Source organism: Staurois parvus, unplaced genomic scaffold (genome assembly GCF_062004578.1).
Source record: "Staurois parvus isolate SC_StPar_1 unplaced genomic scaffold, SC_StPar_1.0 ptg000209l, whole genome shotgun sequence".
NCBI lineage: Eukaryota > Metazoa > Chordata > Amphibia > Anura > Ranidae > Staurois > Staurois parvus.
In genome coordinates, this window is record NW_028318005.1 from 10,075,533 (window position 1) to 10,092,295 (window position 16,763).

At 43.2% G+C, this 16,763-nt stretch overlaps 1 protein-coding gene across 1 annotated transcript in view; it reads right to left on the minus strand.

Annotated features, from left to right (window-relative positions):
• Positions 1-16,373, minus strand: part of ABHD6 (abhydrolase domain containing 6, acylglycerol lipase) — a 30,596-nt gene extending 14,223 nt beyond the window's left edge. Inside the window, 5 exon segments of the mRNA XM_089678759.1 lie at positions 1,575-1,735; positions 5,358-5,490; positions 11,619-11,732; positions 13,262-13,418; positions 15,888-16,373. Coding sequence (XP_089534885.1) covers positions 1,575-1,735; positions 5,358-5,490; positions 11,619-11,732; positions 13,262-13,418; positions 15,888-16,093 — 771 coding nt within the window. The 5' untranslated portion in view covers positions 16,094-16,373.
• Between the last annotated feature and the right edge of the window lie 390 nt (positions 16,374-16,763).

A 16,763-nucleotide genomic window follows, 5' to 3' on the forward strand; every position in this document is an offset into this window, starting at 1 on the left:
TTCCCTCTATGCCAGGAGTTAGAGATACAATGTATCTCTATCCTCCATTCATAGAGAGAGAAAAAACAAGGGGGCCGTGCTGTACAGTGACTGATCACTGTGATAGCCAATCAGAGGCTATCACAGCGATCATGTGACCCAGAATCGAGAGTCCCGAGTCCCGATCATTAGAATGGGACCCGGTGCTCTCAGTGCGGTGCGCTCTCAGCACAAAGACAGGTGTGCAAATATGCGACCCCACCCTAAAAAGCCCAGTTCTGTGAGGCCACATATTTGTGTTACGTCGGTGCAAAATGGTGCAAATAAAAATGTTGCTGAGGGGGGAAAAGGAGGTGCCAGAAAAGGCCAAAACTACTAGATTAAACTTCAGCTTTAAAGTGATTGTAAAGGCTGAAGGTTTTTTTACCTGAAGGTTTTTCGTGCAGCAGCCCCCCCCGCCCCCCCCCCCAGCCCTCTCAATACTTACCTGAGCCTTGCAATCCAGCAATGTGAATGACAGCCTCGGCTGTCCTGAGTCTCTGCCTCCTTATTGGCTGAGACAGCAAGCGGGAGCCATTGGCTCCTGTTGCTGTCAATCACGGCAAGTCAGCCAATGAGGAGAGGGTAGCTCCGTGTGTGATTGGACACACGGAGCAGCGGGTGTCCCCATAGCAAGCTGCTTGCTGTGGGGGCACCCGACAGACAGGAGTGGCCATGAGAGCCTGTAGGGGACCCAAGATGAGGAGGATCCAGGCTGCTGTGTGCAAAACCACTGCACACAGCAGGTAAGTACAGACATGTTTGTTATTTTACAAAAAAAAAAAACCCTTTAGAATTGCTTTAAATATTGTACTCAATAGTCACAAAGAATATAAATGCACTTTGTGTTCCTCAAATGCTTTTGCAAACCCAGTTATTACCTTATTAAAAGTAGCAGTGTCATCACTGCTGTGCTGTACGTGTGCAGGAGGGACCCAATAGACCTGATCACTTGTGTTTAGACAATATTTGCTTATCCCAAAGTTGCGTCTGTTTAGAATAAAAAACTGTCTTGTCTACAGTGATAAATCTGAATTTGTAAATCTGTCTCAGATGTTTTCCCAGTTTCATTGGTGCAGTGGAGGTCCGCAAATAAAACTATTGCACAGGCTAAATGAGAGGCAACCTGATCTGAGTCTATACGGGCTATACGGGCACAGTGGCTAAATGGTTAGCACTTCCTCCTGGCAGTACTAGGGTCAATGGTTCAAATCCCAGCCACGGCACCACCTGCCTGGAGTTTGCATGTTCTCCCTGTGCCTGCGTGGGTTTCCTCCGGGTACTCCGGTTTCCTCCCACACTCCAAAAGACATGCTGGTAGGTTAATTGGCTCCTGTCTAAATTGGCCCTAATATGTGTATGTATGAATGTAAGTTAGGGACCTTAGATTGTACACCCCTTGAGGGTTAGGGACTGATGTGAATGTACAATATTTGTATGTAAAGCGCTGTGTAAATTGACGGCGCTATATAAGTACCTGAAATAAATAAATATTATATGTGTCACCAATTTACTCAATAAATGTCCCCCAGTTCTGTGTAGTCAGCACCATTTACCTGCTGTGGAATCTTAAAGCGGACATACGAGCACAGTTTCATCATCTGCTCCATCTCTTCTGCAGTGGATGGAATGAGGGGGATTTTTGGATTTTCTTCTCCAGATTCTTTTAAGTCCTGTAGCTGTTTCAGGAATTTGCTTTCTGTCGGATACTGTAGACCTAATCATTGAGAATTAAAAAAGACAAGAAAAATAAACAAGAAATGGCCACATTTCAATACATGTATGGCAATTCCTGTTCAGGAGAAGTCGATCTATCGATTGACTTTTCATAAACGAGATTGTTGGAAATTCCCTGCTTGATCAGCCATGCTGCCAATGGGCTGCAGCACTGATCAGTGTATTCTGATGAAGGGAGAGTCAGCTGTCAGATTACAAAGACACAAGGGGAGGATTTTTCCATTCACCTCGACTGTGTGGATGGGGAAACCAGCTCAGTTTTTTTCTGAGTAATGAATGGCCAGCCTTAGATAGCCTTTTATTTCATCAGGTTCGGTCAGCACCAACTCGCAGAGATTCATTACCCCGCGGAGTAATAAAAACCAAAAAACTGTCATATACAGTATTGACTTTTTTTGGTTAAACGTGCATTAATTTGACTAATATTGGCTTACTTGGGGGTTAAAGTGACACCATCAGCACAGACTCACTTATATAGAATTACATACCTGCTGAAGGAAATCACTGTACTTTGGGTAGACCCATTTGTTGAAAAGCCGTTTCTATGCTAGTTACTTGGCACTGCAGGTATTTGACCGGTCAGATGGGTGGAATACCTGGTTCCCCACAAGCTGTGGTTCTTCCTGTCAACTCATATGTCCTGTAGTGATGTATGAGACGACGGGAAATCCACAGCATGCGGTCAGGGAACAGGTATTTCACACACCTGGAACTGGCAGCGTTTTAACAAATGGGCCACTGAAAAGGTATAGTGACTCTTGTATTAACATGCTTGTTTAGAATTCTATAAAATGAGTCCTGTGTCGACAAGGTCACTTTAAAGAATAATTTGAAAAGCAGATTTACAGGTAGATATAAAAACCTCATAATAAATCAAATTCTGCAGTCATTAAAAAATCCTTAAAGCTGAACTTCAGCCGGCTTCCAAAAGAAAAAAAAAAAAAAAAAAAAAAAAACACTCGATATTGCCTCTTCCCAGTCCCCCATTCCCCACACACACTCCTTGCTCATAAGCATTCTGTAGCTCATTTTCAAATATAAATAAAGTTTATAACACAAGCTATGGACACGGGATGCATAGGTGTTCTGTCCATCTGTATGCAGGCAGCCCAATTTATGGGCAGCACAGTGGCTAAATGGTTAATGTGACGGGCGCGGCGTCAGACCCCCAGCCCTTCTCACCAACTTGTGACTGAAGGACTAGCCAATCTAAAACCGCGCTGTCACGTGCGTAACAATGCCACGCTCAGCTACAACCTGCACAAAGATTTTCCAGCTCACTGGACCACAATCCATGTGCCGCAGCCTGAGAGCGATTGTTACTGGGTCAGGTTAATTACGCAATTAATCCTTCACACTGCCACCACCGCCTTTTTGTACAGAGTAGGAGGAAACTGGCCAATCTTAGTAGTAACACTATGATGTTTGAATAAGCATCTGTATACACACTGCCACCGCAGGCAGATGTATGCAGAAGTTTAAATCACACAGTAGCGCTCTTCAGAGACAGGGATTCTTGGTTTGCATTAAAGAGCTTTAGAAACAGTTAAACACTTTTCAGAAAATAGGATTTATTACTAAAAAGGTCAAAATGGTGCAATAAAAATATTTACAGAAAAAGCTGTAGCATATATATATATATATATATATACAGAGAGCAATAACACAGCAGAGAAGTTTAGAGAGGTAGAATACTTGCCAGACTAATGGGTTTCAGCAGATTCAAGGGTCCTGAGCAAGAGGGTACCGTTTCTCCCAAAGTTGGTTCCTGATGTGAAGAAATCTCTTCATCTTTTTCCCCAGGCATACCAGCCTTTTTCTAGGAACCCAGCAGGGTGTCTCCTTAAAGCAGAGAACCAATTGCCTCATTTGGGGAGGGGTGTTTAGGCGGGGAACTCAGGCTATGACCAAATCCCTCTCAGTTTATATCATGGTCAATAACCTTCTATAGGTGCATGCAGCAGCCTAGCCACTGGCAAGATAATATTCAGAATGATATTCTGAACGTCCAGACACCAGATATGACATATCTGGCTGTGACGGTTAAAGAGATATAGCTTTCTGCTCCCGGGTAGACGAAATCTAGGGGTGTAAGGTATCAGGTGACTTGACCTCTCTGAATATATGCTTTGTATTCTTGTACGTATTTCTTACGAGAAATTATGAAAGTGTATGGTCTCCAAATGAGATGTTTTACTGCTATCCCGGAATGCTTTTGAAGTCCAGTGACTGACGGGTTTATAGCTTTACGATCAGCTTCAGAGCAAGGAGTGGGACAGACACCCTGGCATCAGCTAATTGGGTTTACAACCATGAAGGGTATCCAGCTGTGCCCTGTGCACTCCTGAACTCAGCCACACCAGACCACCTGCCACTCAACAGAAAGGGAGGGGGCTGGTTTTGTAGTGAGAATGACACAAGATGGAGGATCTTTAGCAACATGGACGTCCGCGTCCATATTTGTGCGCACGATTGCTACAGTTAGCACTTCCGCCTGGCAGTACTAAGGTCATTGGTTTGAATCCCAACCATGTCACCACCTGCCTGGAGTTTGCATGTTCTCCCTGTGCCTGCGTGGGTTTCTTTCGGGTACTCCGGTTTCCTCCTACACTCCAAAGACATCCTGGCAGGTTAATTGGATCCTGTCTAAATTTTCCCTAGTATGTGTATGAATGAATGTAAGTTAGGGACCTTAGACTGTACACCCCTTGAGGGTTAGGGACTGATGTGAATGTACAACATATATGTAAAGCGCTGCATAAATTGACGGCGCTATCCAAGTATCTGAAATAAATAAATAAAATAATATCTATTGGGATGCAGTGGCTGCCTGGACACAGCCACTAATACCTATTGTACATCAGTGTGGGTGCTGGTGCATTTGGGTGTGTGTCCCTGAACTCACACTGTCTGCATTCTGGGATACACATCTGCACCCGCATGGATGTCAAATTGGGCGCAGTGGCTGTGTCTGTTCAGCTGCTGCATCCCAGTTGACATGAAAGGGACTGCCTGCATGCAGATGCACAGTCCTGTGCAGGCAAACACACCCCTTTGCTTGGCTGCATGCTTAAGTACATAAGAAAGTCCTTTTCGTGTCACAGTGCTCTGATCTACAGAGTTGAAATGCTGGTACCTCTAGGATTTGGGTGGTGAATAGTGAAGGTAAAGTAAAGGCATCAGAAAGCAAGCAGTGAGATAACATTTAGGAACAAGTGGTGGTTATATAATCATTTTTATGCCTATGAGGATCTGTAAAAACATAATTAACAGTTTTTGTAATATAGCTACACTATTTTTTTTTGTTGGGGGGGGGGGGGGGGGATTTAAAATTATATATTTATTTCATAATTTAGAAAAACAACTTGAAATGCTAAATAATTATGAAATACTTATACTTTTCTATTAAGTACACCCTGTTATTTTTATTAACATGTGCCTACAAAGTCGACAATAGCCTGTCAGCCTGTAGGTCATATACGTATCTGACATTCCAATTGATACTTTACATAATAACATGATTAAGGGTTACATTCATACATCACAGGAAAGCACAACTGATCCAGCCCAGAAGTGGTAAACATGTGATTATTGGGACTTACCTGCAGGACAAATTAGAGTCAAACTGCCAATGTCTTTTGGATACTGAGCAGCGTATACCCCGGCCACACTACCACCCATCGATGTACCAACAAGATGGAAAGGCCTCTTGTTCAGGTTTATGCTCTCAACAAACTGTCAAGGAAGAAAACGTGTTATCCTAAATATGACACATTAGCTTAATGCAAATCGGTTTTGCCGGTAGTTTTCTGGGGGAGGCTCCGACACCACAGAACAACACAATTGTAAGTAGCAGCAGTTGAAGAACATGGATGAGACTCTATAAGAGGCAGACAAATGGTACAGGTAGAAAAGAGGAGTAGCCAAACACAGAACACGGGGAGAAGAGATAGAAGGCAGAGTAGGAGCTGATCTTTAACCAGGAGGAAAGATGAAGAGGAAGAGAAAGAGCTTATCATAGATTGGAGACTAAAGAGAGGAGGAAGAGTGGGAGCTTATTGGGAACAGTGGGAAAGAGAGAGGAGCAGAGTGGGAACTTATTGTGGACAGTGGGAAAGAGAGAGGAGGCAGAGTGGGAGCTTATTGAGGATAGCAGGAAAGAGAGAGGAGGCAGAGTGGGAGCTTATTGTGGACAGTGGGAAAGAGAGAGGAGGCAGAGTGGAAACTTATTGTGGACAGTGGGAAAGAGAGAGGAGGCAGAGTGGGAGCTTATTGTGGATGGCAGGAAAGAGAGAGGAGGCAGAGTGGGAGCTTAATGAGGATGGCAGGAAAGAGAGAGGAGGCAGAGTGGGAGCTTAATGAGGATGGCAGGAAAGAGAGAGGAGGCAGAGTTAGAGCTTACTGAGGATGGCAGGAAAGAGAGAGGAGGCAGAGTGGGAGCTTATAGAGGATGGGAGGAAAGAGAGAGGAGGCAGAGTGGGAACGTATTGAGGAAGCAGGAAAGAGAGAGGAGGAAGAGTGGGAGCTTAATGTGGACAGTGGGAAAGAGAGAGGAGGCAGAGTGGGAGCTTATTTTGGACAGTGGGAAAGAGAGAGGAGGCAGATTGGGAGCTTATTTTGGACAGTGGGAAAGAGAGAGGAGGCAGAGTGGGAGCTTATTGTGGACAGTGGGAAAGAGAGAGGAGGCAGAGTGGGAGCTTATTGAGGAAGCAGGAAAGAGAGAGGGGGCAGAGTGGGAGCTTATTGAGGATGGCAGGAAAGAGAGAGGAGGCAGAGTGGGAGCTTACTGAGGATGGCAGGAAAGAGAGAGGAGGCAGAGTGGGAGCTTACTGAGGATGGCAGGAAAGAGAGAGGAGGCAGAGTGGGAGCTTACTGAGGATGGCAGGAAAGAGAGAGGAGGCAGAGTGGGAGCTTATTGAGGATGGGAGGAAAGAGAGAGGAGGCAGAGTGGGAGCTTATTGAGGAAGCAGGAAAGAGAGCGGAAGCAGAGTGAGAGCTTATTGTGAACAGAGGGAAAGAGAGAGGAGGCAGAGTGGGAGCTTATTGAGGATGGCTGGAGGCAGATTGGGAGCTTATTGAGGATGGCTGGAGGCAGATTGGGAGCTTATTGAGGACGGTGGAGAGGCAGAGTGGGAGCTTACTGTGGACCATGGGAATAAGAGAGGAGGCAGAGTGAGAGCTCATTATGGACTAGATAAAAATGAGAGGAGGCAGAGTAAGAGCTGAGCATGTTAAGAAGTAGGTGCTATGCCAAGAAATAATCCCCACAAAAGGTGGAATGTCGGTGCTCTGGCTCTGTGTGTTTTCCCAGCAGAGATGCAACTGAATGATTAAGATTGGTATAGCTGGCACTCGTCTTCCCGAATAATAAACTTTATTGAACAAGTAAAATGTGCATATAAAATGGCTTACGCATTTTGGCAATAAGCCTTAGTCATAGCCATGACTAAGGCTTATTGCCGAAGTGCGTAAGCCATTCCAGAGCCAGGAAAAAGAGGGGAGACAGAGTGGCAGCTTTTCATAGACCAGGAAGAAAGGGCAGAGGTAGGAGTAAAGAAAGGAATATGGGGAAAAAAAGAAATGAGGCAAAGTGGAAGCTGATCATGGACTTTCTGAGGAAAGCAGAGGAAACAGAGTGGGAGCTGATTATAGATTTGGGGAGGAAGAGGAAGGTGAAAGAGCTGGAGTCAATCTTTGACTGGGGAAGACAAAGATGGAAGATGGGAGCTGATCATGGACTGGGGGGGGAGGGAAGGCAAAGTGGGAGCTGATCATGGATCAGGAAAAAGAAAATAGACCAAATGGGAGCAGATTATGAATCAGGAAAGAGATGAGAGAGAAGGCAGAGTGTTTGCTGCTCATTGAATAGGAGGTAAAGAAAAAAAGGCAGAGTGGGAGCTGATCAAGGCTCTTAATTTATGTTAAGTACATGTAAAAGTGCATTAAAAATGATCTGTCAGAGAGGAATAACCCATGAAGATTTTGGAAACATTTTCATTCACCATTTCCCATTGACAAACAACAATTGCTTTAAAGTGTACCTGTCAGCTTTACTTACGTTACCCATAAACAATACAGTGTGGTCGATTGTGTGAGCACTATCTAGAAGCCAAATTTTTATTCTCTTTTTGGAAGTTGGTTGCATAACATTAATCCTTGAAATCCTTTTCTAATGACCCATGCACACGATAAGAAAATTTTGTGTCAATTTCCGTACGAGGAACAATCGCCAATTATCTGATAGTTAGTATTGTGCTTTCAATAGCCAATTCCGACTTTTCGGACAACAAAAACTGAGGGTGCAAGCTATAAAACTTTTATTGTACGTAAACACAATGTCCGATTTTCATTTAATGTGTACAGTAATCATATGGAAATAATTGAATAGAAAAAAAATGACCGTGATCAGAAGCAAAGAAGGACCCTACACTTCCTCTTCTACTAGTACGTAGCTACATTTGCCTACTTTTTCCTTTGTCAGGCTAGCATTTTCTCACAAGTCAATACCATTCCGACTACATCATGATTTGCGCTTTTATGAAAAATCAGACATTTGGTCGTCCAATTTTCTCATTAAGCTTTAGAACTACAGAGGGTGGTGCCCAGAGCCAGGAAACACTTGGCCTGATGTTCTGAGTGATCAGATTTTGGGTTTTTAACAAAACATGAATACTGACATTCAAAGGGATTTCATAAACATGGTAGCTAGCTGGACAAAATGAATGCCAAATGTAGGCAATAAAAGAAGTACTTCTGAGCTGTATTTTCTAAATTAAGAGGTAAATCTTGATGGCTTGGAGCATACCTTTGAATTAGTAACATTTTCAGGTAATTAGGTTACAATGGTAGTACATTCAAAGATGAAATGATAATTATGACATTAATTCACGAGGATGTGTTTTGTTAAATTCATCACAACTTTGCCTGAGCTTTTTGATTCTATTAAGTGAAAGATGAAGCAGATGGAATGTAATCATCTTAGACGTGGCATGACAGGGAAGATTTTAATCTGGGAAGAATTAGGGAGCAGTGGCAGATCTGTAGAAGAGAATGTGACATGTGTTTATCAGCAAGAGCAATTTATCAGAGTGCTGTTAATGTGATTTTGTTGTTCTTCCTCACATCAGATTTACATTCACAAATACATTTATGGAACAGTTACGTAGTTGTGTTGAAGCTGGCTTCAAGGTTGAGCAGAGCTTAGGGGCTCACCAATCCTCTGTTTTTAAATATCACATCAGATGATAATATTTTAGAAAGCCACAAACTAATTCATAGCTGTGAGCACTGCTGTCATCAGGGGAGAATTCTGACCAAATAATTACATTAGTTAGGCATTGCATGTGATGATCTTCAAATGAATCCTACAAAATAAACTTCAGCTCATGTAGGGTTCAGTATGAAGTACGTTTCGCATTTCAAGCCTAAGTTTGCATCTCTTAAAGAGTAGCTCTCGTCCATGCCTTACATTTTAGTTTTAAATAGACTGAAGAAGGATTACAATCTATGTCAGATTTTTTACTGCTGTCTTCTTTCAAGTTGAAAATGGTTGTAAACCCTTACATATACCCAGAGAAGAGAATAGCCTCAGATGATACACAGAGATGATATGTAAGCTGTACCTGTTTATCTGCAGCCCTCTGTCTTGTACAGCCTTCTAAAGTATACACTTTACACAGAATTTCTGATTGTCAGAAGTTGGGGGGCTTTGATGTCACGCTCCACAGCACAGAGGGAACAGCTGTGGAATGGACACCCCCCTCATCACAGTCTCATAAGGAAACATGGACAGCTGAGGCTGTCTATCACAGGCTGTGTCCTGGAGCATCCTTCCCTTCCCCCTGGATCCCTTGGAGTCGGCATCAACTGTCAGAAGTGCAGATAGCAGAGGAAGGAGAAAGGAGACAGAAATCACACTAAGTGTTTTGGATTGAGGCATGTACACACTATAGAATGGTTTGCTTTGTTCATTTTTTTATTTCGGCAGTGTACAACCACTTTTCTCATTATACCTTGTCTCTGGAATAGCAGTCACCAGAGAAAAGTCTTCAATAAAAACACAGAGACAGCAATATAAACCTGAGATAGGTATTAACTCTTCCTCCTTCTATCCAAAAGTAAAATAAAAGGGCCTCCTACCTAGACATTTGTTCATGTGAATATTGTTGAAGGAGAAAATCATCTCATTTAATTGTTATAGTTTCAACAGAAATCACATTACTAAATAACTAGGTAACTGGCCCCAAAGTAGGCAAAAGAGGATACCCAGAACAGCATTTTGTCCTGGATAGAACTTTATGTTAGCCCATCTTAATTCACCAATCCAATCCACCGAGAATGGTAACTTTTAAACAAAGAGTGATGCATTTTCATGGACACAGATTCCCATGACAGGCCAGATAGTAGGTGTTCCTATGGAGGTGGTTCACATACATGCAATTAAACTGCACTGCGTTTTGACTGCATTTCTAAAAGGAGTCCTGTGAGAGTTTGGAGCGATACACTACAAACTCACAGCTCATAGAGTATAGTGACCTTCTGAGATGAGAGGAATGGGTTTTTGCATAGAAGAGGGAAAACAGAGGAGGAAAACAAGAAAAAAAATATTCTGAACCAATGGACTGCAGACATAGTACAGGAGATGACCAGAGACTGCAGACACAGTACAGGAGATGATCAGAGACTGCGGACATAGTAAAAGGAGATGACCAGAGACTGCGGACATACTACAGGAGATGACCAGAGACTGCGGACATACTACAGGAGATGACTAGAGACTGTGAACATAGTAAAGGAGATGACCAGAGACTGCAGACGTACTACAGGAGATGACCAGAGACTGCGGACGTACTACAGGAGATGACCAGAGACTGCGGACGTACTACAGGAGATGACCAGAGAATGCGGACATACTACAGGAGATGACCAGAGACTGCGGATATACTACAGGAGATGACCAAAGACTGTGGACGTACTACAGGAGATGACCAGAGACTGCGGACGTACTACAGGGGATGACCAGAGACTGCGGACCTACTACAGGAGATGACCAGAGACTGCGGACATAGTACAGGAGATGACCAGAGACTGCGGACATAGTACAGGAGATGACCAGAGACTGCGGACATAGTACAGGAGATGACCAGAGACTGCGGACACAGTACAGGAGATGACCAGAGACTGTGGATACAGTACAGGAGATGACCAGAGACTGCAGACCTTTGGGGAGGGGGGGGGGGCGGGTACCCGAATTTGACAGGTACCCACTACTACTTCCGTGTAGATGTCCTCCCCCCTCCCTCCCCGTAGTATTGTGGGACATGCGATAGGTCCCTGAAGACTATGGGGCCATTCAGAAAGTGCAGCGCTTCTCACGCATGCACAGTGGGCACCCGGCTGTGAAGCGCAAGCTGTTACAGCCGGGTGCCGGCACTGAAGATGCCGGCGTGAGGGAGAGAAGACGGCCGGTGAAAGCGGAACACCACTGGACCGCGGGACAGGTAGGACCAAGGAGCGGGTTCTTCTGCACAGTAGAGCCAAGCGGCCGGCCCGGTATTCTGACACAGCAGCGGCGGGAATACCAGGCCAGCCGCTCCATATTCGCTCCATAAGACGCACACACATTTCCCCCCATTTTTGAGGGGGAAAAAGTGCGTCTTGTGGAGCGAAAAATACGGTATGTGTTTTGGGTACAATGGCCTTTTTACTTTCAAGATGAACAGTAAAATATAATCTCAGAATATAAGAATGTTCCAAAATCTTATAACCTAAAACAACATGAAACACCCCCTCCATCCACCCCAATCATTATTAGTTAATTCACCCTATTCCATTTACAGACATAACATAGTATAAGCAAGTACCTGGTGTATCCGGTTCACCTGTCCGATGACTGAGTAGTCATCGAAGGGTGAGCGCGTGGTACCTTCATGACCGGGTAGATCCACACAAATCAGATGCAAGTTCTTAGGAAGGAACTGTAAATAAACAGCATTTCTAAACGGACTATATTCACATCAGCAATATACAGTATATATACAGTACTGTGCATAAGTCATAGGCAGGTGTAAGAAATATTGTAAAATAAGAATTATTTCAGAAAAAGTGTTAGTTCCACTTATCAAAATGGAAAGTAAATGAGCAGAAGAGAAATCCAAACCAAACAAAAGTTTGGTGTGACCACACTTTGCCTTCAAAACAGCATCAATTCTTCTAGGTTGTACGCTCTAACAAGAAGGGCCCTCTGTTTCTTCTGGTACCAAATTGTATTAGAACTGTAATGTCTGCCTTAATTTTGCAAAGCGCTGCAAAAACTGTTGGTGCTTTAGAAATCCTGTATAATAGTAATAGGTGCACTTGTACTCTTGTTTTTGAAGGACCTCGGCAGGTAGGTTGTTCCAAACATCTTGGAGAACTAACCTCAGATCTTCTGTGGATGTAGGCTGCCTCAAATCCTTCTGTCTCTTCATGTAATCCCAAACAGACTCCATGATGTTGAGATCAGGGCTCTGTGGGGGCCAAACCATCACTTCCAGGACTCTTTACACTTTGTTCTTCTTTACACTGATGGTAGTTCTTAATGACATTAGCTGTATGTCTGGGGTTGTTGACCTGCTGTAGAATACATTTGGGGCCAATCATACGCATCCCCGATGGTATGGCATGATAGAGAAGTATCTGCTTGTATTTTTCAGCATTAAGGACACCATTGGTCCTGACCAATTCTCCAACTCTATTTGCAGACAGGCAGCCCCAAACTTGCAAGGATCCTCCACCATGCTTCACAGTTGCCTGCAGACACTCATTGCACTGCTCTCCAGCTCTTCACAAGCAAACTGCTGCCTGCTACAGCCAAATATTTCAAATTTTGATTCATCAGTCCAGAGCACCGACTGACATTTTTCTGCACCCAGTTCCTATGTTTTCTTGCATAGTGGAGTCACTTAGCCTTGTTTTCATGTCCTATGCACAAGGAAATATAACTGCAGCAGCTTTCATTTACCCCTCTACACCTGAATTGGTCTCTTCTAAAAGGGAAGAGCTTCAACACCTCTACGTAGTGTCAGAGCTGGGCCCCTTCCTCACACAACATCTCTACACCCAATCCTACTATTATCTGGCTCGACAGCCAGCAGAAATATGGTAGAGACATGAGGGTGCTGGCAATCTCCTTCACCACTAGGAACTGCTGGAACTTTGTATAGTCACCAGCACTTCATATAGCTAGGCACCAAATAGGAGAAGGAAAAAATGTTTCTTGAACTATATTGAGCCTTAGGACTCCTCTCCTAATTTTGAGGATTGGTTCTGCACCCCTTACCATGCTACTCTAGGCACTGGCCTGCAAGTACCATTACGATGAATAAAGCCCTGAATATAGGGAACTGGTCCACTTCTGCTTCACATATGGTTTATCAGGTTTTTTTTTTTTTCAATCAACTCACTTCCAATATATAGCTATGAGCAATTAAATATTCCAATAAACAAGGTTAATGTCCTCTCTCACCTTGGCTATAGCCAGCCACATGTCCTTATGGGCAGAAAATCCATGTAACATAAGGATGGATGGTTTGGGCCCCGGTCTACCTCAACATGTGTAGCAGAATCTGTAGTTTCCATAGTTGGCAAATTTTACTTGCATTCCCAAGGCCCTGCGCCAGTACCTGAAACAAAGAACACGTGTCAGCACTGGAAATCACAATCAGACAAATTAAAGTGTTACTAAACCCAGGACCCCGCATCCACTATATCCGGTCTCCCACAGTACACAGAACATGGAAATGCAATTATTTTAGTAAATATAAACTGCTAAATACCTTTTCTCAGCAGTGAGAGCAGTCTTGTGACTTCTATCAGTGTCCAGCCAAGCACTAGCTAAAGCTTGTAGGAGAAGTTTAGTATAGGTCAAGTTTTTAAGGTGGAACATGTAGCATGTTCCAGCTCCTGCACCTTCTTTCCCCCCATCCACTCCCTCCATGTGACATCTGGCAGGGGATCCACTCCCTGCACCCGCTGTCACTTTTTAAAATTAGCAAGGCTATGTGGGGCTCCGCCCAAATAGCCACATCATTCATTCACAGTTTCCTGTAAGTGTTAATAAACCCAGGACCCCGCATTCACTATTTCTGGTCTTCCACAGTACACATCACATGGAAGTGCAACCATTTTAGTGAATATAAACTGCTAAATACCTTTTCTCATCAGCAGTTACAGCAGTCTTGTGACTTCCAGCAGTGTCCAGCCGAGCACATGTTAAAGCTTGTAGGAGTTTTCATTCTGCTCTAGGAGGATGCAAAACCCCTGACCTGTGCTGATTGGCCCTGTGCTGATCACATGCACTCTCCCAAAAAAAAAAAAAAACCTCTCTAGCAATACACACCAAATTGAGCATGTGCAAAATGTCTGTCTTCTCAGGAGATAAGAGCAGGTTGCTTGAAAAAGAGGAGGAACAGAGAAGAAAGGGTCAAAGGGCCTTTTTACACAATGCGGAGGATTAACCCCTTAGGTTCCACAGTGAGTATAACAAGCATGCTTTACTGCATATACAGACTGATTTTACTGTTGTGGGTTTAGTAACACTTTAATGAAATCAAATCAATTTTAGGGCTGAGCTATAATGAGAACTATGCCTATGACTGTACATTGATCTTGTCAAACTGTTAAATCTGTTAAAATAAATACTCATTTGGTAGTTAATTATCAAGGAGATTCCGGTTAGTCTCTTGGCAGTTTGTTTCAGAGTGATGGGCTTCAGAATGGGCACAACATATGGCAAAATATTGACAGGCAGAAATAACATAAGAATAGTATACAGAATCATCATATGCCTCGATATAGAGACACAGTGCAGATCAAGGTATGGGGAGTCAATCCCTGGGGTCAGCCCCCTGACCATGTTTATTGTGGTTCTCGACATCCTGAGTCCTGGCTCCCAGGAACTTTAGCTTAGTTTATACCATGCAAAGGGCAACCATGTGGTTGTGTAAAACAAAAGGTAACCTAATGCACATCCAAATCACAACCTCAGTGCATAAAGGGTTAATTCCATAGAACCACAGATTGGTTTTCCTCAAGAAAGACCCAGGAATCATACTTCCATAAATAAATAGTAGGCAGCACTCCAAACAGCTAACGTTTTGATTTTCATATATTTAAGAATGAAAGCATAGTATAAAAAACAGACAAGTACATCATTGTACATAGACAGGGAGGAGATCCAGGTTAAAAGAGTGCAGGGAGAAGAGGCTGTGGGGACTGGTCTAGCAGTGCTTAGGAGCCTGCAGGAGCAGAGGGTCGGGTAGGTAAAACTGCTTTAACAACCCCCTAGACATAAACAAACAGTTAAAGTATAACTAGGCAAACCTTCTTTTAGTTTTTGCATAGAGTGGAGAGGGATTAGAACCCCTGTCAGTTTTCTATTGAAGTCTGTGTCCCAGTTAGGGAGATTCACCTTCTCTGTTTGTTCGGTTTATCAGTGAAAGTACAAGAAAATCTCAAATTTTGGGCTGTCCCCAGAAAAGTAACAGAGGGGAAATCTTCCAATGGGGACATTAGTTCTGGTGACCTGGAAGTCCCCAAGGAATTCCCTTAATTTGCAGGGATTTCCAATCACTTCTTGTTTGACAATGGGACAAGAAGTGAAGGGAAATCTCCCCAATGGGACACAGATGGCATAAAATAAACTGAGAGGGGTTAATTTTGGGCTGTCCCCAGAAAAGGAATAGAGGGGAAATCTTCCAATGGGGACATTAGTTCTGGTGACCTGGACGTCCCCAAGGAATTCCTTTAATTTGCAGGGATTTCCGATCACTTCCTGTCTGACAATGGGACAAGAAGTGAAGGGAAATCTCCTCAATGGGACACAGATGGCAAAAAATAAACTGAGAGGGGTTAATAACCTCCCTTACTCTATCTAAAATGTAAAATAGTGTTGCCTGTAGTTCTACTTGAACCTTTGCAGTGTGCTACAAGGGATGATTTCAAGTTTCCTGGAGTTCAGCCTTTAAGAGAACAGTCACCAGTGGGCGTTTGTAATCATCAGAATCACTACTTTTGGGCTCCAGGTACCATATACTAGTGTCCTATATTACAGTGCGTGCATTTTCATCTCACATTCAATAGCGCAGCCTTACCAATAATAAATCTTGATGAGAGCGGCGGGCCACAGGAAAAAGGAAGTCACAAAAGCCAAAATCGGGATCAGCAAAGTACCTCCAGCTATTAGGAACATATTCAGTACATCCAGGTCCATGGTCCTTAGACCTTGTGCGGAAAGAGAGGAAACAGACTTTAGTGTGAAATTCAGCAGTGACAGTACAGCACTTCTTCCAATATCCATACATCTGTGTGCAGAGAATCAGCGCAGGTGTCTATAGTTCTGTAGAACATGAAATGAATGGGCAGACATATAATTTTTATGACAGAAGAATCATGAACAGCTAATTCTCAGAGCAATCATCCAGCATTAAAAAAAACAACACTATTACTCCACACTAGATTTATTCTTATATTCCTTACTTGGGCACATTTAATTTCCAATTGTTCTGTATTTTTATTGACTTACAGAAATATTTGAACACCCTGCGATTTTGAAAGTTCTACCACTTAGAAATCATGGAGGGGTCTGAAATTTACATTGTAGGTGCATTCCCACTCAGAGACAGAATTTAAAAAAAAAAAATTCAGAAAATCACATACAATCATAAAAATCATACAATGCGATTTCCTGAATTTTTTTTTAAATTCTGTCTCTCAGAGTGGGAATGCACCTACAATGTGAATTTCAGACCCCTCCATGATTTCTAAGTGGGAGAACTTGCAAAATCGCAGGGTGTTCAAATACTTCTGTTCCTCACTGTACATTGTATTGTGAATCGTTATCTTTTAGTCCTCATGCACATTGGACGTTTTACAGCGGCTGTTTTTGGCTTTGAGGGTTTTTTTCTACAGCCAGTAAACCCCCAGCATGTTATCCTATGTGTCCATGCACGAATAGACTGTAAATCAAT